This window comes from Pezoporus wallicus, unplaced genomic scaffold (assembly GCF_028554395.1).
Source record: "Pezoporus wallicus isolate ANWC-B61680 ecotype Strahan unplaced genomic scaffold, APGP_CSIRO_Pwel_v1 scaffold_6446, whole genome shotgun sequence".
Classification (NCBI taxonomy): Eukaryota; Metazoa; Chordata; class Aves; order Psittaciformes; family Psittacidae; genus Pezoporus; species Pezoporus wallicus.
The window spans coordinates 4,544,835-4,571,957 of NW_026636264.1; the positions used below are offsets into that span (position 1 = coordinate 4,544,835).

General features: G+C 39.7%; 1 protein-coding gene across 2 annotated transcripts; it reads left to right on the top strand.

The window, feature by feature from the left end:
• The first annotated feature begins 21 nt into the window (after positions 1-21).
• On the top strand, positions 22-26,086 carry LOC130594062 (protein NPAT). Of its 2 annotated transcripts, XM_057399719.1 has the most exons (18): positions 22-233; positions 4,238-4,356; positions 5,726-5,786; positions 7,081-7,153; positions 7,600-7,640; positions 8,518-8,748; positions 9,234-9,318; positions 11,045-11,171; positions 12,038-12,129; positions 12,213-12,300; positions 14,032-14,128; positions 14,651-14,782; positions 15,589-17,271; positions 18,916-19,031; positions 19,120-19,228; positions 20,242-20,299; positions 22,352-23,507; positions 24,796-26,086. In XM_057399719.1, the coding sequence occupies exons 1-18, from the start codon at positions 197-199 to the stop codon at positions 24,871-24,873; spliced, it is 4,383 nt and encodes a 1,460-aa protein (XP_057255702.1). In that variant the 5' UTR covers positions 22-196; the 3' UTR covers positions 24,874-26,086. The 2 variants fall into 2 exon arrangements, with proteins under 2 accessions (XP_057255702.1, XP_057255701.1); XM_057399718.1 differs by lacking the exon at positions 24,796-26,086 and having other exon boundaries at positions 9,237-9,318; positions 22,352-23,663.
• Positions 26,087-27,123: the final 1,037 nt, after the last annotated feature.

Sequence of the window (27,123 nt, forward strand, 5' to 3'; positions counted from 1 at the left end):
TGCACGGACAGCAGCGGCTGCGTGCGGACCTGGAAGTGGATGAGCGGCAGCAGCGAGTTCCGGCGGAAGGAGCTGGGCCGGCGCTAGCAGGCAGTTTCCGCGCCTTCGCCTCGGTGGCGGGGCGGCTGAGCTGTGCCTTCAAGGAGCGGTGCCCACTGCCTCCCGCCTCCCCCCGTTCCCGCTGCCGCCTCGGGCCATGTTGCTGCCGTCCGACGTGGCCCGGCTGGTGCTGGGTGAGTGAACGATTGAGCCAGCGAGGGCGGGCGGGGCCGCCTCTCGCCCCTGTGGCGCGGCGGGTCTCCCGGGGCGGGGGCAGGCGGCGGCCGCGCCATGGGGTCTCCGCTGAGGACTGTCAGGTGCCGGTAGCGCCCTCGGCGCAGCAAGAGCACGGAGCGCCTGCGTCCTTGACCCTCGACCGCGCCGTGATCGGCTCCCCTAGGCCGGGGTTGTCGTTGCTTCTGTCTCCGAGGCGTAGCCCCATGGCAGAGGTCTCTGGGCTGCCCCCCTCTCTCCTCTGGCCCAGTCTCCTTTGGGAAGCAAACACAGCTCGGTCTTGAGGAGCTCTGGGGCCTCTGGAATCGCCGTGGGCGCAAGGGACCCCGCCCGGCGGTAACTGCTCCTCAGCTGTGACTCCACGAGAATGTGGTAGTCTCTGGTGTGCACGTACAGACAGCTGTCTGGTGAAGGAGCTGTTAAAAGTATGCGATTCCAGAGGAATATAAGGTGATCCAAAACATCTTTTATGAAGATAGGCTGAGAGAGCTGGGACTCTCAGCCTGGAGAAGAAAAGGCTCCTGGGAAGCCATAGAGCAGCTTCCAGTGCCTAAAAGGGCCTACAAGAAATCTGGAAAGAGATTTTTTTACAAGGGCATGTAGTGACAGGACAAGGCGGAATGGATTTAAACTGGAAGAGAGGAGATTCAGGTTAGATATTAGGAGGATATTCTTTACTGTGAGGGTGGTGAGGCACTGGCACAGGTTGCCCAGACAATCAGTGTTCAAGGCCGGTTTGGAAAGGGCTGGGAGCAGCTTGGTCTAGTGAAAGGTGCCTGCACCCATAGCAGGGAGGTTGAAACTGGATGATCTTCAAGGTCCCTTCCAACCCAAACTGTTCTGTGATTCTATCAGCACCTTTTGGCACAGGTTGCGAGGATTACCTGGCAGCTTGTGTTGTGATTCGGTTTTCAGTTGTCCACATGTTTTTGAACACAAAGCCATTAAGCCTGTATCTTTTCTTCAGTGTTCCACTGGCACATTTTAGTTTTAAATATTACCTGAAGTGTTTCTTGCTACTGTCCTGAGAAGCAAGGCTAGTAAGAGGTGTGATGTTTTTATTATTAGGAAGTAAGAGATGATTGTTAGAAACCCCATGCGTTTTAATAGAACACTTAAAATCATAAAAGAGAGGTATCTTGCTGTACTTTTCTATTAAAAATATGGCTAAGTTACAGGTATCTGGGTAGAAAACCTCACTCATATGCTTACCAGGGACTTTATACAACTGAGCAATATTAAGTGCCCTAAGGATGATCCATCCTATCTTGTTTCTGTTGTGGCATGGTGCGTGTATCGTATCTGTCGATCTTCTTAGCATTTAAGGTTGTAGAACAGGATATTCACTGTAACTCTTTCTGTCTTCTGATAGGGATTCATCTTCTATGAGTCATCTTTGAATTTGGGTGGATAAACAGGATTCCCAGTGCAACAATTCTTCCTTTTTGTTTTAATCTTTTTTTTTTTCCCTCTGTATATAGTCTTTCTGGTCCTGTGAAGATTGATGAATATTGGTTTAACAAACAAAACTAAAATACGATGAGCTCACCCATAGAAAAATACATAAGAAAATATATCTTTTTCTAATTACTACAAAAGTGAATATGTACTACAAGTTAGATGTGTGTCATTATGTTTCTTAAGATAGTTCAGAAGGTACTGTGCCTTTTGTGCCCTTAATTTGGTTTTGGTGACATTAAACATTGTGTACTGTTATGCCATTATACGATGTGTGCACAGGAGCTCAGTTGCACAGATCTTAATTTAGGCATTTTTAAACTTGGGAATGCCTTATTTTGCAAGAAATTGGTGTATGTGCGAACTTTCCCTGTATGCAAGCATTTGGTCATGCCTTGCAATACTGTAGTAGTAGGTTCAAGAAAGAAAAATTCCAACACTATGTAAGTGTCTACTTGAGCTTGACTGTAAGAAAGCTGTACCAATTGTCCTGGTTTCAGCTGTAACAGTTATTTTTCTCTTTCTTAGTAGCTGGTGCAATGCTATGTTTGGCTTCAGTCTGAGAACAACGCTGGTAACAGACCAATGTTTTAGTTGTTGCCCAGTAGAGCTTACTCTGATCAAGGACTTTTCAGTCTCATGCTCTGCTAGTGAGGAGAGGCATGAGAAGCCGGAACGGAGCAGAGACAAGGACACCTGACCCAGACTAGCCGAAGGGGTATTCCATACCACAGCATGTCATGCCCAGTATATAAACTGGAGGGAGTCACCCAGAAGGCCCAGATCACTGCTTGGGTCGGGGCTGAGTATCGGTCAGCAGGTGGTGAGCAACTGTACTGTGCATCACTTGTTGTAAACCAGCTTTATTGTTGTTTTTTTTTTCCCTTCCCTATTAGTAGTAGTAGTTTTGTATTATGCTTTAGTGTTCTTATCTCAGCCTGTGGGGTTTACATTCTTTCGATTTTACTCCATCCCGCCTGGGGGGGGAATGGAAGAAGTGGAGGAGTGAGTGAGCAGCTGTGTGGTTATGAGTTACCAGCTGGGCTTAAACCAGGGCAGTCCTTTGTGACACCCAGCAAAATGCTGAGATAACAACAGATCTGACAGAGTGTGTCAAAACCATGACACCAACACAGATGAAAGCTTCACCTAGCCTAACACCCCATCTCCCATCCTGGCCAGCAATGGATGGTGGATAAGCATAAAACTGGCATATAATTGTGTTTTCCCAAAACACCCTTTCAGCTTCCAGCAATTTGTGGCTTGAGAGTTTTATAGCAAAATGTATTTGAAAAATTAAACAGGACGGCCCTTCCTTTTCTACAGGTATCGCAAATGCTTTGTGTCAGATAGGCCAGCTCATACACTGTGATTAAACTCACGGTAGTTATTCCCAAACTGTGTTTAACTTTCAAGTTTGCGTATTTGTTGAAGATCTGAACAAGGGCTTATGTGTCTGAAATATGATCTGCTTTTTCCAGCTATGCTTGTATCTGCTGAAGGGTATTTCTCTTCATACAGACTTAATGCTGCATTTTCCTATAGGCATTCCTGAACTGACGTGGATCATTCTGGGGCCCCATTGAAATAGATATGCTGATGTATATGTATCCTGCATTGTATAATTAGGCACATATTTTATCCTCTCTTTAAAACATTGCATGTTCAGTTCTGCTACAAGCAAAAAAAGAAGAGACATTTTCCTTTGTGGTTCTTTGTTCTAGAATCCTTCATTCAGATTGGTCTATTTCTATCTTTTAATGTTTAGAGTATTTGAAGATTAAAGCAGGTCTTAAAAAGTTTGATTAAAGCAGAACATATTTGCTGAGGAATGGAATTTTGGAAAAGTAAACTTTTTCAGTGTATGTCCTGTTAAGGTAAGTTAAGAGTCTTGGGGTGTGTGCAGAGCACAAGTTGCAGCTGGTACATCTATTCGAAATGAAAATTACAGTTAAGTGGGGGGAAACATTTTGCTGTTACTAATTTTTGCACAATGCCTTTTTTTTAATAAATCTTACACACTGTTGTAACAACTACACACGTTTTACTTGTTTTGAAACAGGAGGATGTGTGGAGAGCTATTGTTACATAGCAATGCACTTTATTAACAGAATGTTAGAGAATTCAATTTAATTATCAGACTGAGTTGTTCAGCCTGTGCGAGGGTTGGTTTGTCAGCCTCCTGAGCCAAGAACTTTCATTTTCTCGTCTGTACAGTATTGTTTGTGCTAAAGATCAATCAGAAATTTTTCATATTGCCTCACTTCCAGTCTTGACGAGATTGTAAATCCTGTGTGGTATCACTAATATATTTGTGCTCTTTCTGATTTTAACTATTACAGAAATATTTTGATAGATGTATCTTTTTTTAAAATAATCTCCCTATCCTTGACAACATACAAATCTTATTTCAACGCTGCATGCAGCTGGTTGTGTTAATGCTTTGATACCTATTGAGCAGGAGTAGTGAATAAAATAGCAAAAATTTCCATCTGATTTCTTGCAGGGTATTTACAACAAGAAAAACTTCTGGCTACCTGCCGTGAATTTATTTTGGAAAGCTCAGATTTGAAAGAATATGCAGAGCACTGTACAGAGGATGGGTTTATTCCAGCCTGCTTGCTGGTGAGTTTGTATTTGCAAAGCAGAAAGTTGAATTGTCTTGCATCCGTGGGAAAGAAAATTGAGATATCTCAGTGTAACAAGTATTTCTCAAATGCTGCTTAAATTTTTTAGTTAGGTCATGCCCTCTGGGTTTTGGGTATTTTTTTTCATCCTGTGGTATTAGCAGTTACTTGGTTTCTAGTTTTTAATCTTACTAAGAAGCATTTAAGTGTAAAATATGCAAATTGGTTTCAGTATGTTACATTTGGTCTGCTTTATAGCTTTGAGGCTGATTTATGGAAGGGTGTTGCGAGAGTTTTATTGATTTCAGGGCTGCTGTTGTAATTTATTAGAGATCCCTTTTCTATCCTAAACATCCATTTCAAGTACATATTAATATTGAGGTAAGATACCTCGGCTTTATCTTAGGGTGCCAAATTCTGTTGACAAAAATTGATTCAGTTCAACTTCCTCTCTGGTCAGTATCATCTGCTTTGTCCCAGGTGATATGTGGAACTTTGGGTTTGAATAAATACAGAGTGTATCTATCTATGTATGTACATAAGTACATACTGCATACAGGGTAATTAGATACTTTGCATTTTTAGTATATACAGAATGGAATTTAATACAGCGTGCATATTACAGGGCTTAGATATTGTTAAGTATTAACTTTTTAATGTTTATGAGTGCATCTTCTTCCTGTTTTCAGTTTCAGTCCTCTAATACATCAGTTAAATATATGATCTGGGATTTTGTCCACAGTGTTCAGAATTTGTGGAAATCTCCTCCGAGATCCAAGGTTCTGATGCATTTATTTAGAGCAAGCCACTGAACTTACTTTATTTACAACTTTTTAGTGTACTTTGGGAGTTGGAAGTGGCGAGCTGAGCCATGGCCAGCAAAAATTAGAAAAACCAAATGTAAACAAATTACCTGGATTCTTAAGGAAAAATTCTCACTAGCAGAACAAGTAAATATGATAGGAAAGTGTGACTTTTAAGAATTTTACATTAGACAGAAATTCTCTTCATGTTTGCATCCTAACACATGTTGTGTTCCAGCATGATACAAGCTCATTATTCTGTTACAGCTGTTCATCATCTTATTTTGGGGGTTTATTCTTAACAGCAAAGGTGAGTGGAGGTCATGCAGCTCTAACTGCCATATCAGTGTTGTGCAGAGATGCAGCACTTCAGATTCTGTGTTCATAATGGCATTTTGTTCTGTAGGTTGCCCTCTGCCTAGCTTGAGACCAGCATAAATTACAGTTCCTGTGCTGAGTGTCAGCAGGGTGTAGTATCCTAATGAGCTGCTTAAATATAATGTGGTACAGCAGATGAAGTATAAGTTACAAGTAAAGGTTCTAAGACCAGTATTTTTTTTCCAGTCCCTGTGTGGAAAAAACTTGACGACTATTCTTAATGAATACGTAGCCATGAAAACAAAAGGTAAGCCTTGAAAATGAGATTTTGGTTTATTTTTCTTATTGGTTCGTTGTGAACTCCTTGATGAAGAGGCAACATCTTCACCTGTATATGGACATATATTTTCAGTTCAGCACACACCATATATTTTCACTTCAAATTTGAGCAGAACTTCTAAGGTAGTAAAGTACAAAGATGTAATAAAATGTGCAAATGGTATGGGTTTATGCTTGTAAAATTGTGCTGTTTATAAATAGGAGGGGGAGATGCTGATTTCCTCTCTCTGGTGACCAGCAACAGGACATGGGGAAACAGAACGAAGCTGCATCAGAAGAAGTTCAGACATCATTAGGAAAAGATTCTTCACTGAGAGAATGGTTGGTCACTGGAACAGGCTCCCCAGGGAAGACGTCATGGGAACAAGCCTGTCAGAATTCAGGGAGCATCTGGACAATGTTCTTAGTCATATGGTTTAGGTTTAGTTAGTAATCATGCAAGGAGCCAGGGGTTGGACTAGATGATCTTTATGGATCCAACTTGAGATATTCTGTGATATAACTGGGAAGAGTCCTATGGTGTGAAATCTTTCTTGTCTTGTTTTTAAACTAACTAAAATAATTTCAGAATAATTTACCATTTTGTATGAATATTGAGGTGGAGTTAGAGTGTTTCCTGATTTTAAATGCAGTTACTGAGCTTCTAAATGTTTCCGAGTCTAGCAATTCTTTGGTACGTGTTGTATGATCAGATTGTAGTGGCCCTAGTTCTAAGACTTGCGATTTAAGACTTACCATGTTTGGAACATTTCTGATTGTTTTTTTCTTTTCACACTAGGTTTCATAGAAATGGTAGCTAAGACACATACTTTCTTCAAAATACTTTGTACTTGGCACCTTGAAAAACATTATAAATTGATCTGCTTACGTCTTTCCATTTTTACTTTTAATATTCTCCACTTCAAATATACCAAGTGATTTTTTTTTTTTTTTTTTTTTTACCAGCTCTGGTGACACCTTAAAATAAAGCGTTACTTTTAAAGGCCTGCCTGCCAGGTTACAGTTTTCAAAAGCACTCAGGTGATTTGGAAATATGAATACCCTTTCCAGAAGTTAATTAGGTTACATTAGCCTGTGTATGCCCATGGCACTGTGTGCAGATTCCATTGAGAATTATAATCATGAATGTCTTCTCCAGTTTCATTTAGGCTTTCAAACCCAGGAACTGTATCGATAATAATGATTTTACTTTTTCTCAGTATGTGTCTGGTTTAAGCATTTGTAATTTTGTGTTTTCTTTTTGGTTTTGTGGCTTATTTTAGAAACAACAAGTGAAGTTCCAGCAATGATGTCATCTCTGTGGAAAAAATTAGACTATACACTTTCTCAGATCAGGTAATATAGTTTTGAAATAAAGACACTAAAAATTCACTCTGAGTCCCTATGTTGATCATTTCCCTTTATCATTGTATGAGAATTGTTTTGCTCCCTGTTTCCTCTGGTGAAAAAGATAGGTATGTGAGAGCTGATGGCTGACATTTCAAGGCAGGACCAGCAGATAAGGAGGGCATTAGTTTGAGAACATGCCTTCCTGTAATAAAACAATACACTATGACTCATTTAGAATCTGATACCATTGTGGTTACTTGATCAAAAAAATGTAAGCTTCATCTGAAGTATCTGTGAACACTGTTTGAAAGAAAGCAATCAGTAGATTGAAGGTTTCTGAAGTAATGTGAGGTTGGGACCAGACTGATGTAATCATGATAGATACTGTCTCCTTGTGTAGCTGAGTGTTTCTGTTGTGCTCCTTTTATTGATGTCACCTACTTATTTTTTAGGAGCATGCAGAATTCCACAGGATTTTCTGCTAATCAAAGGAGTAAGTAACTGTTCCAATTCCATGGGATCAGTAGGCTTTATGTTCAGATTATGTTTTGCAAAAAATGAGGGAATGCTACAATAATGTAGCCTTGCTCTTAAAATGTCAGATCTCTTCTGCAGCGGGGCTTTTTTCAGCATGTCTAATATCTTCAGTGCAGTCTGGGTTACAGTAGTGATCAAGGAAGGAAAACAAAAGCTGAGCTTTTTGCAAGGCACATCAATTCTCTATATAACATTTTCTTCTCTGCTGAAAATCTTTTAGAAGTTTACAGGGTTAAAAGTTTTAAAAGCTGCTGTTTCAGTCCTGAAGCTGTTGACTGAATTTGTGGTTCTTAGAGGAACTGAAAATGTAATCAGTCTAATTATGATGCAGTTGCATTTCTGTAGAAGGCAAATATAAAAACATTTTACAATCTTGAAGCAATTTTTATGCTTACAAACATGTAGCTGATAAAAATATTAGAAGATACTTGTTTTATCTAAAATTGTTTCTGATAAATGGAAACTTATATTGGTTTAGCTGTTTCATTTAGTATCAGTTAATGAGTGATATATTCTATAATAAAGTGTATTTTTGCTATGATTTATCCCTGTAAATATTTAAGCAGTGATACAAGCATGCCTACTATGTCTATGGAAGTTGGCTGTACTTGTTGAATTAATTTGAATTATTTTTAATAACTTCTTGAATTATTTACAGGCTCAAATCTGTAACACAGAAGACATGAAAGGGTGTTGGTTGCTTTTTGAGTTTCATGAGTTAGTTGTTGTACATAAAAAGGTTTCTGTGGAGTGTCCTTAATCAGGTCTTGGAAAATCAGCAATCTTTTCAAATTCTTGTATCGTGTATTTCCATCTTGTCTTATTATCTCCAGCACGTACAAGAAGTGGAATTGTGGAAATGAAAAGACAGAGAATGCTTCAGCAGTCAGCTCCTACGAACTCAGGATTGTTATCAGTAGCCTGTCAGTCAGGGCTGCAGAATTCCTCTTCTGTTATATCTCCGCAAGTTATTCACAGGCCAACAATAAATCAAAGCATATCACAGACAAGACTGAACACATTGTTTGTGCACCAGTCACAAACCCAGGAAAACAAGGGCAGCAGTAAGTTACTCATATTTTTAACCTGTTTTTTTTTCTGTGAAAAATCTATGAACATAGATGGAAGTTGTCTGAAATCAAGGTCTTACCATCTTCCACCAAAATAGTTCCAGAAAATTCATGCTTTATTCCCCTAGCTCTTCAGACTGGTTCAGATGATTAAGAAAAAAGAGAAATGGCTCTTGTGTACTTGCTTGTTAATGTGAGTACAGAGATCAGAAGTACATTAATCTGTCATTCTATCCTGTGGTCTCACCCTTAACCCAAACACTTGTTTTAGTAGGTAGGGATGATCCACATCAAGTGCATGGTTTTTTTCAAGATACATTTAAAAAGAATAATTTTCATGGTAATACCAAATTATTTTTATGAATTCCCAAGAAAATTGGTTGGAGCATAGTAAGTAATGTGTAGATATCTGTAGTGCTTTGACAGTGTCACTAGAAAAAGTACTGGCATCAGGGTTGTTTTTTTTTCCCTTTATGAAGCAGGAGATTTCATCCACATTCAGGTACCAGCATCACAAGAACGAAAGCTTCATTCAAACTTGCTCTCTCCAGGAAGACGGAAAAGGTAAACACGGGGGTTTTTTGTTGTTTGGAATGCTTCACGTTTAAGATCCACTGAGAGTGGCCAGTGTGTGTGATGTTTCACTAAGGAAAGGAAAGTCAAAGAACTTAACATTAGACAGTGTCGTGGTTTAAGCCCAGCCAGTAGAGCCACACAGCTGCTCTCTCACTCCTCACTCTTCTTCCCCTCTGCTCGCAGAGGGATGGGGAGTAGAATTGAAAGAATGTAACTCCCATGGGTTGAGATAAGAACAGTCCAGTAACTGAGGTACAACAGAAATCTCTACTGCTACCACCAATAATAATCATGATAAGGGAAATAACAAGGGGAGAGAATATAAAAATAAAACAGGAAAGTTAAAAAAACAGTAAACACAAGTGATGCACAGTACAGTTGCTCACCACTTGTCGACCGATACCCAGCCTGACCTGAGCAGAGATCTGGGCCTTCTGAGTAAACACCTTCCCCCCGAGCCCCCTTTATATACTGGGCATGATGTGCTATTCCATACCTCTTTGGCCAGTTTTGGTCAGGTGTCCTCTCTCTGCTTCCTCCTGGTTTCTTGTGCCCCTTGTCACTGGCAGAGCATGAGAGACTGAAAAGTCCTTGGTCAGAGTGAGCGCTACTGAGCAAACAACTAAAACACCAGTGTGTTATCAGCATTGTTCTGAGACTACAGCTGAAACTGCACTGCGCCAGCTACTGAGAAAGAGAAAAATAACTGTTAACAGCTGAACCCAGGACAGACAGAAAGGAGGCTGTTTGTGCTTCTTTATTGCCTACAGCTGGTCTTTACATTATTCCACTAGTAGACGTAGGGAAATAATTTTGGATCTTGAGACTTAGTGTTCCTTCCAAAATATTAGTTATAAAAATTCTCAATATTGATTATAAATGTGCATTTTTTCTATTTTTAATGTAGAAGAACTATTGGCTTCAGTAAATTTTGTCAGCAAAAACTTTCATATTCACACTGAAAGTGGTGCAAAAAAGCCTGTTTTTATGCTAGCTTTCCTTTTTTGTCTTTGCATTCCAATATCCTTTTAGTGAATTGACTGTTCTTGTGTTGCATTTGTTGTCTTTATCCCTGACTAAATCCCAGTAGGTGGTTTTGCGTATCATTTTTCTTGATCCTTACTCATATATACTCTTTCCAAGTCCTTTTCTATTGCTAAATGATTTTTTTTGTATGTAAGTGATTTTAGTGCCCTTGCTGATTGATGGTTTCAGAAGAGTCTATACCCTGATCTCATATAAAAACATTACATTTCTTTTTCATCATCTAAATTCTTATGCAACATAACATTTGTTTGCTTCTTTGACAATAGCTGCTTCTTGAGAGTTCTTTATTTTCAATTGTGATGTCCAGATCTTTTTCTTGAGTCACAGTTAATTAGAACCTGTGACACCAGTTAGTCATGTTTACTAGGAGGGGAAAAAAATCCCAACTGAATAGTGGGCTTAGAATTAGAATTCCATTTGCCATTGTGCTGTTTATCCACAGTCTGCATATTTGTTTGTAACCTCTGTGAAGTGGGGGACAATGTATGCATGTGCATAGTGAGTCGGGTATTGGCTTTTATTGTATTTCCAATATGTAGTTAATTTTCTGTTGATTAAAATTTGTCATTTGCTGAGAAGGAAGAAAAACACTGGATTTATTGACCATTAGGTCTATTGTTTGCTATGTTCTCACAAAATACATCATAAATTTCCTGGAATGTTTCAGTGAATCTCAGAAGAGGAAAAGTATTACAACATCTGGACCTCTTTCAGCAACTAGAAGTTCTCAAGACACTGATGAAGTAATAACAGAAAGTGAGCCTCTTGAAGAATTCATAGATGGTAACTTCCCAGTGAGTATATACTTATGGAAGGTACTTACACTTAAGAAAAAAATTCAGACTAAAGGGAAAGAAAAAAAATTCAGACTAAAGGGAACTATGCTTCGAAATATGTAAAGGGTGAGTGTCAGGATGATGGACCTAGGTTTTTTTCAGTGATGTCCAGTGATAGGACAAGGGGCAATGGGTGTAAACTGGAGCATAGGAGGTTCCATGTGAACATCAGGAAAAATTTCTTTACTGTGAGAGTGGCAGATCACTGGAACAGGTTGCCCGGGGGTTGTGGAGCCTCCTACATTGGAGAGATTCAAGGCCCGCCTGGACAAGTTCCTGTGTGATGTACTCTAGGTTACCCTGCTCTTGCAGGAGCGTTGGACTAGATGATTTTTTGAGGACCCTTCCAACCCTTAGGATTCTGTGATTCTGTGAATTAGTCTTCTATATGTTGTTTATCTTGGGTTTTATAGAAATTGCATTTAGAAGATAAAGTTACTCTTTTGAATTTGAACTATATTCTGTGTAATAAGTTAGTGAGAATGGCATGGCTATGTAGAGGTTTTTTTCCTTGATATATTGGCTTTGTTAAGATACCTGTAAACTGTTACAATATGGTAATTTTGTAGAGAATGGAAAACAAAGCAGAATAAAACTTGCTGTACTTTAAGAGTAGAAGTAGAGGAATGGTTTTTGGTACTGTTTCTATAGCAATGTCATGCAGTCACAGGTTGGCTGTCTCTCTGTTACCAAGAGTGTTCTCTTTGTTGAATTGACTTTATTGATTTTTTATTTTTTTTTATTACCACTAAGTTGGAGATCCATGCTTCTTCTCTAGTGATGATAAAAATAGAAACCTGACCACTTAAAACTGTGTTTTCCAGCAACTGGTTATTGAAAATGCTAGAGAAAAAATCTTGAGCAACAAATCTCTTCAGGAGAAGCTTGCTGAGAACATTAACAAAATCCTGGGCAGGTAATAAAATGAATCTCTAAATTTCATATGTATTCTGATTTGATTTATTTTTGTGTTCTGAACTAATGAATAATGTGTTCCAGTGATGGCAACATTGCTCAGGCCCCTAAACAGACAGACAGTGGTCCCTCAGAACAGGAGACTTCAATTGATGAAATCCTTGGACTCCAGGTAGGTGTAAATTGCCATGCTCACAGTTTTTTATAAGACCAGGCACATGAGGATGATAAATTATGGGAACTATACTGAATCTCTGTCTACTGTCTAATATCTGAGATTGCTCTCCTCTTTCTCTTCTTTCTTTTTATTCATTTGCTTGTTTTACAGTACTTCTAAGCTTATCTAATGTCTAGCTTCTGCCCAGGGGCAGTTCCACAACTTCCCTTGCATAGACATTAACTCATCCTGTTTGGTAGTGGGCAGGTTCCAAGAGCTGAACTAACAGGATTGTTTTGAGCCAGTTTAGCACTCTGAATTCATTTCCAGTGCCTGTACAAGGCGGCACAAGCATGCAGCAGAGTTAAAAGCCAAGGGAGTGGGACTGCTTCTGGCAGTGGTTAGCTGTTCACATTACCCTCAGACTGAAATTTAAGTATGCTTCCCACAGTTGCCAGCTGCCTCCTTGTCACTGCATCTTTGGTACTGGTAGTTGGGGATCAGGTTCTGACTGGGGATCTGATCAATAGCCGTATAAAAAACAAGGGAATTTAAAATATCTTGGCAGTCTCCAAACATTTTTAGTCTAATCTGATACTCTGATTTGCTGCAAGATAAACATGGAATGTCTAGTATAGCAAGAGAAACTGTCTTTGGAGACTAAATAAGGATGCTTTTTCTTCAAATTTAGTATTTTCTTGCTTTTGGAGGAAGTGTACTTTCTGCAAACTAAACTTCTGGTGTTTTTCCTTTGTGCTCCTGTAACACTTAACCTGGCAATCACAGAGTTATGAAGGGCTCTTAATGAAGGTATAATCTTCATAGCCCTCATGAAAAAGGCAGGAGAGTAGAGGCAGTTGCCTGCTTATGAAGTAGAGGTATCTGTTTTTTAAAAGCTATTCTTCTGTCACATGGTGATTTTTAGGTCAATTGTTGTGAAAATACATAGCTGAAAGCTGTATCCCATTTTTTCTGAGCAGAAAAAATCAAAGCAGTTTCTTGGTTTAGTTAGAGTAGCTGAGACAAAATAATCAAGTCTGTCATATGGGATATCCACCCTTAGAACCACCGTAATAAAAGACTGTACAGAATCTCTGGGAAGTCAGGAGAAACTTTGTATTTGAATGCTAGAATATGTACCGAGTGCTCTGCTCATTTTCCTCCTGAGCTGCTACCAAACCAGTCAGCTTGAAAAAGGACCCATAGAGCAGCATCCAATGTAGTTATGCCTTCCAATTCTATTCCACAGAAAAGTAGTTGGAAGTTATATTCTACAACTTGTAATGGGTAAAGGAAACAAAACTTGGCTTTGCTTAGTATTGTCTTCTAGACACATGCATAACCAAAAAATGCAGGTTAATTTAGGGATCTTTTTCCTCAGTGGTTGGCTAGTGCAGGCTTATGGCATTCATACTATCTGCATAAACTGCCCAGGTGACCTGAGATTTAGACCTTCTTAAACAGTGCTGATCATTATGAAGAGAATACTCCAGTGTGCATGTGCAGGGTGTAAGGTCTGATGAAGATGTTTGAGGGACTTTATTTCTTAAACTAAGTCACTAATATTTTGTTTAACAGATGTTAAATTTGTGGCAGAAGTATTTCCAGTGTTAGTTTTTATGTTTCGGTGCTGAGCAGAAGTAATAGAACTAAAAGCAATCTGAAAAGAAAACAGTTCTTGTTTGTTTTCCTTTTAAGTTACGGAAGTAGGTGTCTGACAATTCTTTATGTCTTGTCTTTTCTCAGGGTGAAATCCATATGTCAGAAGAAGCTATACAGGACATTCTAGAACAGACAGAATCCGATCCAGCTTTTCAGGCACTCTTTGACTTGTTTGATTATGGTAGGACATATTATACTCAATTGTACCATTAATATAAAGCATCATGAATGATGGGTTTCCCCAGGTATTGCTTGAAGAAGCAAAAGTAATTAAGCAAGCCTCTTTTGCAACAGGAATGGACTGTAGGGCATCTGCATCCCTCAGTTCAGAATCAGATTTTTGTATTTATATATGACTGTAAAGTACAGCATTTTCTTGTGGCTGAAATTCTGGGTTTGTGCTGGTTCAGTGATTGGTTTATTGGTGTTGCTTTAGATTCTTCTGGTCTGAAGGATGATAGTTCATACTTGGTCTTCTATGCTGTTGCACATTTTTTCTATCTGTCTGATCAGGGATATCCTTTTATAAAAAGGACATTTTAGTGCTATTTCTGGATTTGTAATGAATATAGACAAATAGTTCTTTGAGTGTAGGATTGCGTTTCTTGAGTATGAAATCTCCATGCTTCATTTAAAATGTAATAATTGCATTTATGTGTAAAGGCCATATTTAATCATTCTTACTGCTTTCTTTTTAAAATAGGAAAGAGCAAAGTAAATAAGAATTTACCTGCTGGTATTTCTGGTCAGAGTGGAGTAGAAAATGGAATCCTGGTGGATGAGGATAACCTGGAAACACTTGAAAGTTCTTTAGGAACAGAAGACTCTAGTATATGTAGGTTGTTGTGTTTTAGTTCGGGTTGTTTTTTGGTTGTTTTTTTTCTTTAAGATCTTTTCTAGTCTCTTTTCATTATGAAAATATTTTCAGACAACTTGTACATTTCCAAAGCTTTTTATTTTCAATGGTAATGTGGAGTCTGACTTGTACATTGCATGAACATATGGATATACCTGTTCTGTTAGAAAGTTTGTCAAATTTAACAGTAATCCATCAGTGTACTTGAAAGTTGTACTTGATAAGCTCCTAAATGGAATCAAAATACCTGCAAATCTGTTTTCTCATTCAAAATAGAGATGCTTTGCAATATTCATTGTGGAACACATAAAGTTAATATCTTACATCCAAGCATATTAATCTTTCTATTCTGTAATGTATCGGTTAATTAATACACAAAAAGATACTTGCTCTGGACAAAAGGTGCATTTAGTCTGTCTACCCCATTCTTAGCAACTGTCCATCAGCAGCAACTATTCAGCAAAAGCCTGTGAGAAATAGAGCCAAAGGTCTTTATCCTGAAATGGCTTTTTGTGCTTGTGGAAGTCTGATTTATTGACTTAAGCCATTTGCTTGTTATTTGTATGCTTACTACTTATGTACAAACTGATTTACCAGTTTGCCTAATATACATAGCTATCCATTGCATATACTTTCTGATTAGCTTGAAAGTAAGGATAAGTAGCATTATTCCCACTTACCAGTTCAATGAAAACTGTTTCACATGAAACTAAGTTGCTTCTAAAGCACTGTAAAAGGATCATCTGTTTGATAATTATGGAACTAATTTATTTTTTGGTTTACAGGTGATAATTCTAGAGAATCACTATCCTGTAAAGGTTTTCAGTTAGGAGAAGCATCATGTGCCTTGAAGACCAGCATTAACAATGATGATACAGCTAAGAAAAATACAACTAGTGACCAGCTGCATGGGAATTGTGGACCAAGGAAGCAGACTGAAGTACTTAAAACCATTACCCCTGAACATATTGGAGAGCTTGAAATCGCTTTTGACTCTGTGCCTGGTTTGACTGAACCTGACAAGAGACAGAGTTCTGATAGCAAATGTAATGAATGCTGTGGAGATTCTTGTGATAAAAAAGAGTTGCCTGCATTAGTATCTGAAAGTGAAAGAGCTATGGAAATTGGAAAAGGACCATTAAGTCATAGTGCTCAAAGTACTCCTAATTTAGAATATGTTCATTCTGGTAGTCCACAGATGTCTTTGATTTCATTGGCAGAGGGAAGTACAGCCAGTGAAAACAGAGCACATTCTGGAAGTAAATGTCACTTATCACCAGATACATCACTATCTGAAAAAATACTTACTGAAAGCCCTTCTAATGGGAGCCCTGGCCACAGTGTACTGCTGAGAAAAAACAATTCCTCAATTTCTAGCCCATCAGCAGATGCAGGAAAGGAACACGACACAACAAACGGTACAGCTGCCTTACCTGGTATTTTACAGGAGAACTCTGTCCATCAGGAACAGAGTATGCAATCAGACTGTGCTGCAAGAGCTGCAGTGAAGGTTTCGGATCTTGACAAAGCAGAGTTGCAGCTTGAAGTTGTTGATACCTCTAACAAAACTTGCTCAAATGATCAGCATACGCTTGATAAGCCTTGTAAGAAATATTTAAGCTTCCCTTCAGGACTGTCAAGCTTGGAGGGAGCACAAGGGGAAGTGCAGGAACCTTCATCTTCTACAAAAGTAGATGCTGATAATGTATATTTCTCTTCTGGTGATGACGCATGTACAGAAATTTCTGTAGTACCCAATGAAAATACTCTTACTACATCTGAAATATGCCGCTCTCCTCTCCCAGAAACAGCATCCTCAACAGATGAGTCAGGTACTGAGGCCAAAAGTATAAGCGGCGTATCTTCTAGTAGTCAACCGATGGATGTTGATCCTTCTAATATAATGTCCCTCAAGATCATCATCAGCGATGATCCATTCATTTCATCTGACACCGAGTTAAATAATGCTGTTTCCAGCATCACAGGAGAAAATTTGCCAACTATAATACTGTCTTCTCCAGGCAAATCCCCAACCAAAACTGCAGGCCTGTCCAAATGTCTGACTTCAGAAGACACTGAAAAAAACGTGGATTCAGATTTGACAGAGCAGAATCTTCTTGTGCTTAGACCTAAGGATCCTGTGGTCACCTCAGTCAACACTCAGAATGAAGACTGCACTGTTTTTTCAGTTGCAGGTACAACTAACCTTTCCAAGGAAGGGGGATTTATACAGTTGATGCCAGCAACAAGCACAGCTTTTGGGAATTCAAACAACCTTTATATAGCCACCTGTGTGACTGATCCAGCTGCCTTGGGCACAGCAGTAACACCATCAAATGTAGTTGTACTGCCTGGCAATTCTATGCCACTTGCTGCCCAAGCTCCAGCAGTACAACAGTTACGGACTCCTCCTAGATCCAGTAGTACATTTGCAGCAAACCAGGCTGTCTCCCCAAACTTCGCACAAGGTAACCTCATTGTTAGAAAATGAAAATGTGGCATTTATATAGTGGTTTTATTCCTCTTTTGCATGAAAAGTAAACCATTTTTTTAAACACTGCTGTATCTGCCCCTTGAAACTATCCAGGAGTTATTATGTAGCTTGTGAGTACAGTAGTTGCTACTAAAAATGAAATAAAAACTACGAAGAGTCATCAACCAGGCTGCTTTGAAAGAAGTAGTCTTGTATTTCAGAAGCTTACATGATACAGTTTTAACAGTGATAAATTTAGGAAGCATATTTTGGCTTATACAAGAAAAGATTTTGTTGTTTTGGCTAAATAAACCATTTTTGTTTGTTTTGTTTTAATAAGTTTCATGTTACAAATTGAATGCTGTGTTACAGGTATCCATGTTTAGCTTTGATAACTGGCTAGATACAGATGATCCTTCCAAAATTACTCACTTGTTTTGTTTTATTCAATTTTCCAAGAACCTCTCCTACATTTAGACAGTATGTTCTGAAAGTATAACATTTTTTTCTTTCCATAATGTAAAATCTCTCCTAGTGCAAACATTTTTATTACCACAGCAATAAAAAAAATCAGTGCTTTTTAAGGTGTGAAACCAAACTATAAGCCAGCTGTGTTTACACATTTAGCTTTCTTTCCAAAACTAAAAACTTGTTACACTGATCTTTGAATTTCTCTGTGTAGTGATTTGATTGTGCTCCACTGTGACAGTATGTGCAAGACCTTGGAGCACTGAGAGGCATTTTCTGTCATGGGGATTTCTTCAAGCAGCTATTACCTTCGTTTTTTTTTCAGAGAGAGAGAAACACAAGTTTGCCTTTTCTTCTGCATGTGATAGTTTTCCTGGTAGTGCTCATTTAACTGAAGAGCAACATGGAATGAATTTTCTGTTCACTTTTGGAATTTTTCTTCCACTTTTCAATGAATGTGCTATAATAGTTCCTGTATGTCTGGCAGCCATACGCTAACAACTTGTTAGAATAACTGAAAATAACTATTTAAATTGCTGTTAAAATAGTTAAATAGGGAACTTTGGCTTCAGTATTCCAAATTAGTTTTATTATGCTTTTTTTTTTCCCAGTAATTAATCTCAAACCCACTAATTAACTAAACTTTGTATACTACGTTTAACACCTCCTACCAGCCAGGAATATCCATGATGGATCATGGATACATAGGGACAAACCTATCCCAGCATGTTGTGTGCTTGTAAGCAGAGGGTGTTATGGGTACACTGGAAGAAAAGAAACATAATTCTGGTAATAACATTTGAGCATCGTAATTGTAGAGGGCAGGATGCAAAGAGTTGTTTGTTTTTATTAAGCAGCAAAATGAGCTTTTGATGTTACTGTTTGTTATAAACCAATTCAAAGTTCAAGCCTTAACATGGGTTTGTCATACTTTAAGCTTCATTTTGAAACATGTCTTAAAAAGGAAAACAGACTTTAACGAAAGAATTCAGTATAATGTTACTATTTTCTAGTAGTAATGTATAGTAAGGACAGTGAAGGCTTACTAAAAAGCCAGAGCTTTTCTTGCCACAGGTTTGAGCATGCATTGTTTTAAGAAAACCTGTTCTGAAGCTTTTCTTTTCAGTAAAGTGTTGTTTCTGTACAGTTGTAATACTTTGATGTCTTTTAGGTTCTGCCATTATAATTGCATCTCCAGTGCAGCCTGTTTTGCAAGGAATGGTGGGAATGATACCTCTCTCTGTAGTAGGACAAAACGGAAATACATTCTCGGCACCTGCCCGCCAGGTAGCTCATCACAGAACTTTTCAGAATTAAAGCTGAGGTGATCAGGAATCTTGAGATAAATTATAACAGAATATTTTGATTCTTAAAGGTTCTACATATGCCTGTGGCTAATACAGTGTGCAACAGAAGTGTCCCAAAACTACCCATCCCTCCCAAATCACAAAAGATTCCTGGAGCAAGAAACAAGACTAATACAGGTACCTGACTTGCCTTCTTGAGAAGGGTGCAAGAAAAGGGAGGGGCTCTAAAAACATGTCAGTTTTATGCATACCACTGCTACTCTGCCGGGTAACTGCTGGGATGGCTTTGCAAGAGGCCTGTATCTACAGTTAGTGACTGCATCTGCTCAGTTTACGAAGAGCTCCCAGCATATAAAATAATTCCAGTTTGGGATCAAGCTTATTTTGCAATGTAATGTTTCAAGGCTCTAATGCAGTTTCTGAAAATTTAATTTTCTTTATATTTCTGATTATTTTTAGTCTTGTTGGTTGTAAGTACTGTTTACTGCTGCCATTGAAACCAAGCCACATAGTAACAAAGAAGTTACTGGAAGAGTCAGCAATTCTAAACATTTATTAAGGAAAATATTTAATAGAAGGGATGCATATACACTCTGCTGCCTGTTTTCTCTTTGCCATTTCATGTGCTTGTGTATATTCATTTCATTGACATCTTGCTTCTTTAAATAGGAAATTGAAACAAGACTGGAGTTTGATTCATTTCTCAGTGTTGGGAAGGGGGTGAAGAAAAATAATTGAAAATGGAAAATAATGAGTTGTAAGGACAATTTATGCTTTAGCCTGTCTACCTTTTTGAAACAGAGACAGCTTACACATAAAATGGAACGAAGCTGCAAATGAAGAAAAAAGCTGGGGTTGTATAGTTAGTTCTGCATTATACTTTGCTGATGGATAACTGAGAGTTCCCTGCAGTTATTTCCCACTTGGAAATCCCTGCCATGTGTTTGTGTCCTGGGTTTTGTCTTGCCAGGCCTACCTGTTAGGTGTAGGCAGCAAACTTCTTGTCTGTTCTTAGTTGGTGACCTTTGCTAATCTATTAATCTGTAAACTTGAAAATTACAAAAATAAGGCAGAATTCTGTCCTGGGTTTTTCTTTATTGGTTCTCTGTCAGGTGAAATGTCATTGTACTCGCTGTGAGGTGATTTCCTTGGAATATTGTGGTTTATTAACATTTCATCTGTTGTTCCAGGAAAACTGGTACCAAGTGTAGCTGAGCCTTTGAACCACGCAAGTTCTCGAACACAAAGGTCAGTAGAGCCAGCTATTCAAACCTGCTTTCTTCTTCCTGCCATGAATTGCTTTGAACAGTACTGGTGGAGAAGAGAGCAAGTTTTATTAATGGTGGCACAAGCACCCCCTTTATTTCTCCTGCTCTGCTAAGAGCACTGGAACATATGTGTGCTAGTACTGGTGCAGCACGTGCTAGAATTCTGGTGGTACTGTTCCTAGGCTAATTTTGAATGGCTTTGTGTTTGTTTCTATCTCAGTTGTCAAATAAAAATTGTTTGAGGGGAGTGCAAGCAAGGAGCAATTGCCTGTTACATTTACTGGGAGATTTTAGTGACTAAAACCTTTTCTTTTTTTTTTCCCCACCTTTTCAGATGAGTATTTCCCACAGTTTTGTAGTACAGCCTCATTGCCTTTACTGCTCTCTGGCCCAAAGCCCATAGAGCTTGTTAGATTGGGTTCTGCAGCTGTATGTTCTAGCTGTGCAGATTAGAGCACTGCTTGGTCCTTTAAAGTGAAAAGCCAAAGGAAAGATGGTGAGGAGAACAGCATGCTAACTTTGTAAGTGATGAGTATCACTGAAGTGCTAGTTGGGATAGGTACTCGTTTTCTGTTGGGCAAGTGAGAGAAGAGAAGGCAAGGCTTCAGTAATAACTCTCCTTGTTGTTAATGGACTTAAGAAACGAGAAAGTTGGAGTGAGCAAAAGTGAAGGAGAAGATAAGAAGCTCAGTGGAAATATTAGACGTGAAACATCCTTTTATTGTTTAAAAATAAAACATACTTTTAAAAAATCTGCCTATTCAGAACTCAGTTAAAATGTCGGGGAAGTGAAAAAAACAGGAACAATAAAGTCAGCTTATTAAAAAAAATTGTATCTCAATGTATACAGTGTATGTGCCTGGAAAAACTAGCAATTTTTAAAAAGCCACAGAAGCAAGATTTTGGATAATACCACTTTGATAATTCAGCTTTCTGTTAGTTGTAGTCAATCTCCAGACATATGTTTTGCAGAACAAAGAGAACAAAATGTTCCCTGTAAAGAGATGTCATTTCCCATTTCTACTCTCTACGCTTTCTGCCTCATCTCAAATTTCACAGAAATAGAACAAACTGTTCCCACCTGTCCTTTCTTTACTACCCCAAAGGTACCAGAGTTACCATCCCGAAGTTAATTTGCTATTTCCTCTTGCAAACCATAAAGGCTGATCTGCACCGGCGTGTAGCAGAGATGAATATGAAGAGGCTTTTCTTGGAAACACAGTGTAAGCAGGAAGAGGGCACAGACATAATAGTGGTATGAGCTGACAGAACAGTAACATCCTTCTCTTGATGTCAGTACAGCGCAGTGGTGGCTTTTTCATACTCATTTGGCTGGTTGTCAGGTGCAGACCCAGCCTGAGGGAGTTTGTGTGCTCTTGCCCAGATGCCCACTGAAAACTTTGTGTCTTGCTCTGTGTCCTGTCACCTACAGCAGTGCATAGGGGAGAGTACATCTGATGATACTGCCCAGAGTTATTCTGGCAGCCTCTTGGCAGCTTCAGCTCCAAGGGCTTCCAGAGCCACAACCAGTACTCTGGGGTGGACTATCTTGTCATGAATGCACTGTTTGTTTTGAACTCAAGTGAAGTACCAGCATCCAGAAATACCCCAGGGTAAAATGTTCCCAGGATTAATTACATTCACTTCAAAGCCTCGTTTTGGTTTGACCCTGGTACTACTTTTACTTGATGTTCCTAGTTCTTCCATTGGAATTAGTTTCCTTTTATTTGGCTTTTTCTCAGAGTTCGTCTCAGTCATCTCTCTTTCCAGGCTGAAGAGCCCCAGTCTACCTACTTCTTCTTTGTACAGGCTCTATTTCGTACTTTTCTTGTCATCCTTTTTGGCCTTCTCTGAGATTTCTGCGGTTGTCATCCCTTACTCCTGGTGTTTGTGTGTTGATAAAATACATTTAGAGAATAGTGAGAGCTTTAAGCAGGTGTTTTGAGGGGCAGGTGAGGACTTCCAGCCAGATGAAACGGACTTGACTAGTAATAACAGGTATGTTGCTGAAGTGTTTTCATCTCATTTTCAGGACTGGAAATTCAGACAAGCTTATCACTGCAGAGCTAGGAAGGAAGGTGGAGGAGAACTTACCTGTTGCACCAGTAGAAAGCACAAGCTCAAGTTCAAGACAAAGTGAAAGCCACAGAAGAGTGCTTTGCTTTGATAACGTCCTACCCGCTGCAGGAGGAAACACCCAAATTCAGACTACTAAGAGTTTATCCCAGAAAGAAAGAAATGAAAATACTGTATTTGCTGTTGACTCTGCATCATCCTCTGCTAAGACACAGGTAGCAAAGAGAGAGAAAGATAAAACATTGCCTAGAATTCTCTGTAAGCCAGAAGTTGGTAGCAACAGAAGCGCATCTGCAAAGGAGCTGCAGCCTGAGCGGAAGGCATCAGCTGCAGGGCTTCCATTAGATCCCTTCCACAAGACTACAGCAAATAAAGAAAATGAATTACAAAGGGATACTGATGAAAAACAGAAGAGCCAGGACACTGCCAAACTCTCAAATGGCCAACAGAGTGTTAGCTTGTGGAATGAGAAGACAGTTGCTTCAGTGCCAGAGCTGAACAAAAAGCAAGGTTCACTGTCGAGTGGAAATGGCAAATCCTCAGTGTCTGTTTCTTTGTCTTCGAAGGAGCCAAAGAGAGAGACACCTAAAGTTTCCAGCCAAGGCCTTTGCCTGTCAAGCCCATTCACTAAGCAGTGTGTGGAAATGCTGCAAGACATTCAGTGGCACAGCCCCACTAGTAAAACAGTTGAGAACGGAGAATTGCCCGTGCCCCGTACGCCATCTGGAGTCGGGGACAGGCACACAGATGATACTACAGACAGCATGCGGACACCAATGTGTCGGCGCTTCAACGAGGACAGCACCACCCCTAGAATCATGGTGCCTCCGGCTACACCAGACCTGCCCGCCTGCAGCCCAGCCAGCGAAACAGGCAGTGAGAACAGTGTCAGCATGGCTGCTCACACGCTCATGATCCTGTCCCGGGCAGCCATTGCCAGGACTAGCACTGCAACCCCCCTGAAGGACAACACCCAGCAGTTCCGATCCGTAAGGAGTGCAGTAAAGAAAAGGAAACTGGAGGACTTGAATGAAGGTGAGAGAAATTCTCGTTCTGCAACTAGGAAAGACCTTCAAAGCTCTCCAACGCCATCAAAAAAGAAGAAAATAAAGGCAAGTGCTGGCATTTACTTGTTAATTCTAAACATACATTGGTTATTTATATAGATATTTATAAAGAAATGGTTCAGAGGTGCTAGTCCAAATCCCAGATACTCCAGTTATATTTGTCAGATTTACTAACTTTGCCTCTTCAGCCTCCTCTGAACTAACAGTTTTCTTAAGATTAGAATAGCCCAAATACAAGAGGGATGTGGACCTCTTTGAGTGAGTCCAGAGAAGATTATCCAAGGGCTGTGGCACCTTTCCTATTGAGACAGTCTGAGAGAGTTGGGCTTGTTCAATCTGTAGAAGAGAAGGCTCCAGGGAGACCTTAGAGCAGCTTCCAGTGCCTAAAGGGGCCTACAAGAAATCTGAAGAAGGTCTTTTTAGAAGGGCATATAGTGACAGGACAAGGGGGAATGGATTTAAACTGAAAGAGGAGAGATTTAGCCTAAGTATTGAGAGGTTGTTTGCTACTGTGAGGATGGCGAGACATTGAAACAAGTTGCCCAGAGAGGCTGTGGCTGCCCCATCCCTGGCAGTGTTCAAGCCCCTCCTGAGCAACCTGGTCTAGTGAAGGGTGTCCCTTGCCTGTGGCTGGGGTTTGGAAGTAGATGATCTTTAAGGTCCTTCCAATCAAAACCATTCTGTGATTCTATGACAGTCTTCAGATACCCACAAGTAAACTCCTGCTGGCACTGCACATACCTATGGAATCTGTTAAATGAGTTTCTGAATTCTTAACTTCAAACTATGTTTCCAGGTGGAATGTAGGAAATAGGACAAACTCAAACTAGGCCTTGCTAGAATTGAAGCCATTCTTGCATCCCCATTTACCATCAGGACTAGGAATCCACATTTTATGTATTCCCTGTCCCTGCAGTCCATAGCACCATTCATTTGACTTGAGGATTTAATGACAAATAGCAAAGATGAGTTGAGAAAAGGTGATATATGCAAAGAATCCAAAAGAAAACATGGTATAGCTTTGTAACTCACCGGGCTTAGAGCACACTCCTGAAATACTGAGAAACACTGACTTACTCTTACGTACATGACAAACCAGAAGCCATGCCCTCCTGAAGCCTGGATTGGCTCCTGCTGGACCAGAACATGCAGCTACTCTACTCCTTCCTGTCCCCTAACCTGACTGCATACAGCCATTCCCATGTCTGTTCCTATGTGAGCTTGGTGCATTTATGTCTACAGCACAGATGGAAGGCTGAGGAAGAAAGCGATGCTTCTTCAGTAGCCCCAGGCTCTCAGTATTTAACCTAACTGTTCTCTTCCTCTCCTACAGAAAAAGAAGTTACCAAATTCTTTCCCAGCAGGCATGGATGTGGACAAGTTCTTGTTGTCTTTGCATTATGATGAGTGAAAAAATAAAGAAGCTGGGCTGTGACTGTTCAAAGCCAGATGGTATTTGCCGAGGTTTTGAATGAGAAGTTAATTCTAAAGGGTGAGTTGCACTTTCAGTGCACTGGAGTTTCACTTTATAGCAAAATCATGCTGTTCCTGAAGCAGGTTTCTAAGTGTAAATATCATTGAGTTGGTCTGTATTTGTTTCTGAAAAAGCACTTGCGTAATTATAGAGCCATTTAATTTGCAAAGTTGTAAATTTGTATAAATGTACTGTAAGAAAAGTTGTATGTTTCCTGTTACACCACGTTGTCTGTGTTCTGCTGCATTCTCTACTTCCCCATCCAAACCGCTTAGACAGTTTGGTAAAGGCAGTGTTTGTAGTTCACTGTTCTGAGACAGGGGCCACTTCCCATTGTCTTATTGAATCCAAAAGGGATTTAATCTTTGGGTGAAACCGGCTTGTACTAACCCTCCCTCCTAACTGTCAAACCCATGCTGTAAGGCTTTGAATGAGTTAACAAAAGTGCTGGTAACTAAACATAAGGCCAGTAAAACCTCCAAACATATTTCTCATCTAATGAAGCTCTGCCCAGCCAGTTATCCAGGTAAAGCTTCCATTTGGATGAGCCTCTGTTTGCAGTGGTGGCAGTTGAATGCAGAAGCTGTTTCCAGACAGTGTGCTGTGCTGTTGGGTTAACTCCCTTATGCCTACCCCAGTGTATGAACACTGAACCTGTTGCAACAGCCAGACAAGCATTTTGGGGTGTTCTGTTGCAAAAGTCGGTTCTTTTAACTGTCATTTGTACTGGTGAGTTAGCGTTTGTTAACCCCCCTTGTGCTTTCAGCCAGACACAGAAGAATTGGCAGCTAATCTTTCTGTTCAATGTAGAATTTTTCTACAAACTCTTTTCCAAACAGGCCCAGGAGAAGCCCAGCCTACATTTGAGTAATAATTAGCATGGGTAAAAATTCCCACACTAGCCTTGCTCCAGTACTGCAGGATTTTCTTTACTGGTATTTCCTTCTTTGTTCTCAAATTGCTGAGGTCTTAAAAAGTTGCAAGTTTTCTCGTAAGAGATCTGTACAGCGACAGGGCAATGGTTCAGATAGTATACAAGGATTCCTAAGGAACCAATATATTATGCAGTAGATGTTTATATTAAACCCATCCAATAACTGAATACTGCATAGCGTTTACAGCTTGAATAAATATTTTTGGTTTAATAACAGCGTTGTGTGTTGCTTAATGTTTTGTACATCCATGAAGCAGCTCTAAGGAGGCTCTATAGACGAGTCACGTTGATCGGTCATTTTTAAAGAGTTCAGTGTTAACCACTATGGTCTAACAGCAACTGTCAGAGGGGCTCAGGTTAGCAAAGAAAACCGTCTTAAGCATAAAAACTGCGTAATAGTTTTCTGCCAGTTGGTAGGTGACATTTGTAAACAGCTTTGCTAGTTCTTTGAGACCTGGCATAGCTCATACATGGGACAGCTGCTATCCACCATAGTATTTTTCAGTTCAGGTAAACTTGTGATACTAAAGTGCATTATCACTTCACTTTCAACTGGAAAAAACATCTTCAGTTCCAAGCTGCTGTCACAGGGCAAAGAATTTTAAGCAGAGCAGGTGTCAGAGAGTGAATGAAGGTGTTTTCTTATCATGAAGCATTTAAACCCCACTGTTCATCTGCTCCCTCCACACATACATTCCTTCCTGAAAAAAACAGATCCCACTATATCCCAGTCAATGTATTTATTCCCCTGTTTCATGGAGGAGCATGTAAGTGGGTGAAGATGACTTCCTGTTGAAATCCCTGTGAAAATTAAGAAAGCAGCTGTCATAAATCCCAGCTAAGAAACTTTGAAGTGTTTGCTGTTTGTCCCTTGAAGAAAAGGTTAGGGGAAAGAGGCTTTATACTGGGGCAATAGTCAAGTTTTGCCCCCTGGTAAAAAGACCACTGAGGAAACTCCATGAATTGTCAATGACCTCTTGAACACAATTCATTCCAGGACAGTATTTTCCTGTCTCCTCACACCTGCAATACAAACACATATCTCTGGAGTCAGGAGTGCAGCAGGTGCTGGGGTGTGCCTAGGGAAGCAGTAGTAAGGGCAACTGTACTCTTCCAGTCCCAGTCTGCCTCTATTTGAAAACAGCTGAGAGAACTGACATCACAAGGGTTTATATGAATAAATATGGAGCAGTAGCATCTTCAGCCCTTGTTCGTACTTGCATGTGTAATTTACAACATTGTCTCTCCTACTT

Bases quoted from the DNA above. Each gene is read 5' to 3' on its own strand.
- LOC130594062 (XM_057399719.1), top strand. From the start codon at position 197: ATGTTGCTGCCGTCCGACGTGGCCCGGCTGGTGCTGG. The intron at 11,172-12,037 runs GTGAGTATATAC...TGTGTTTTCCAG, and splicing joins TCATAGATGGTAACTTCCCA to CAACTGGTTATTGAAAATGC. The intron at 12,130-12,212 runs GTAATAAAATGA...AATGTGTTCCAG, and splicing joins ATTAACAAAATCCTGGGCAG to TGATGGCAACATTGCTCAGG.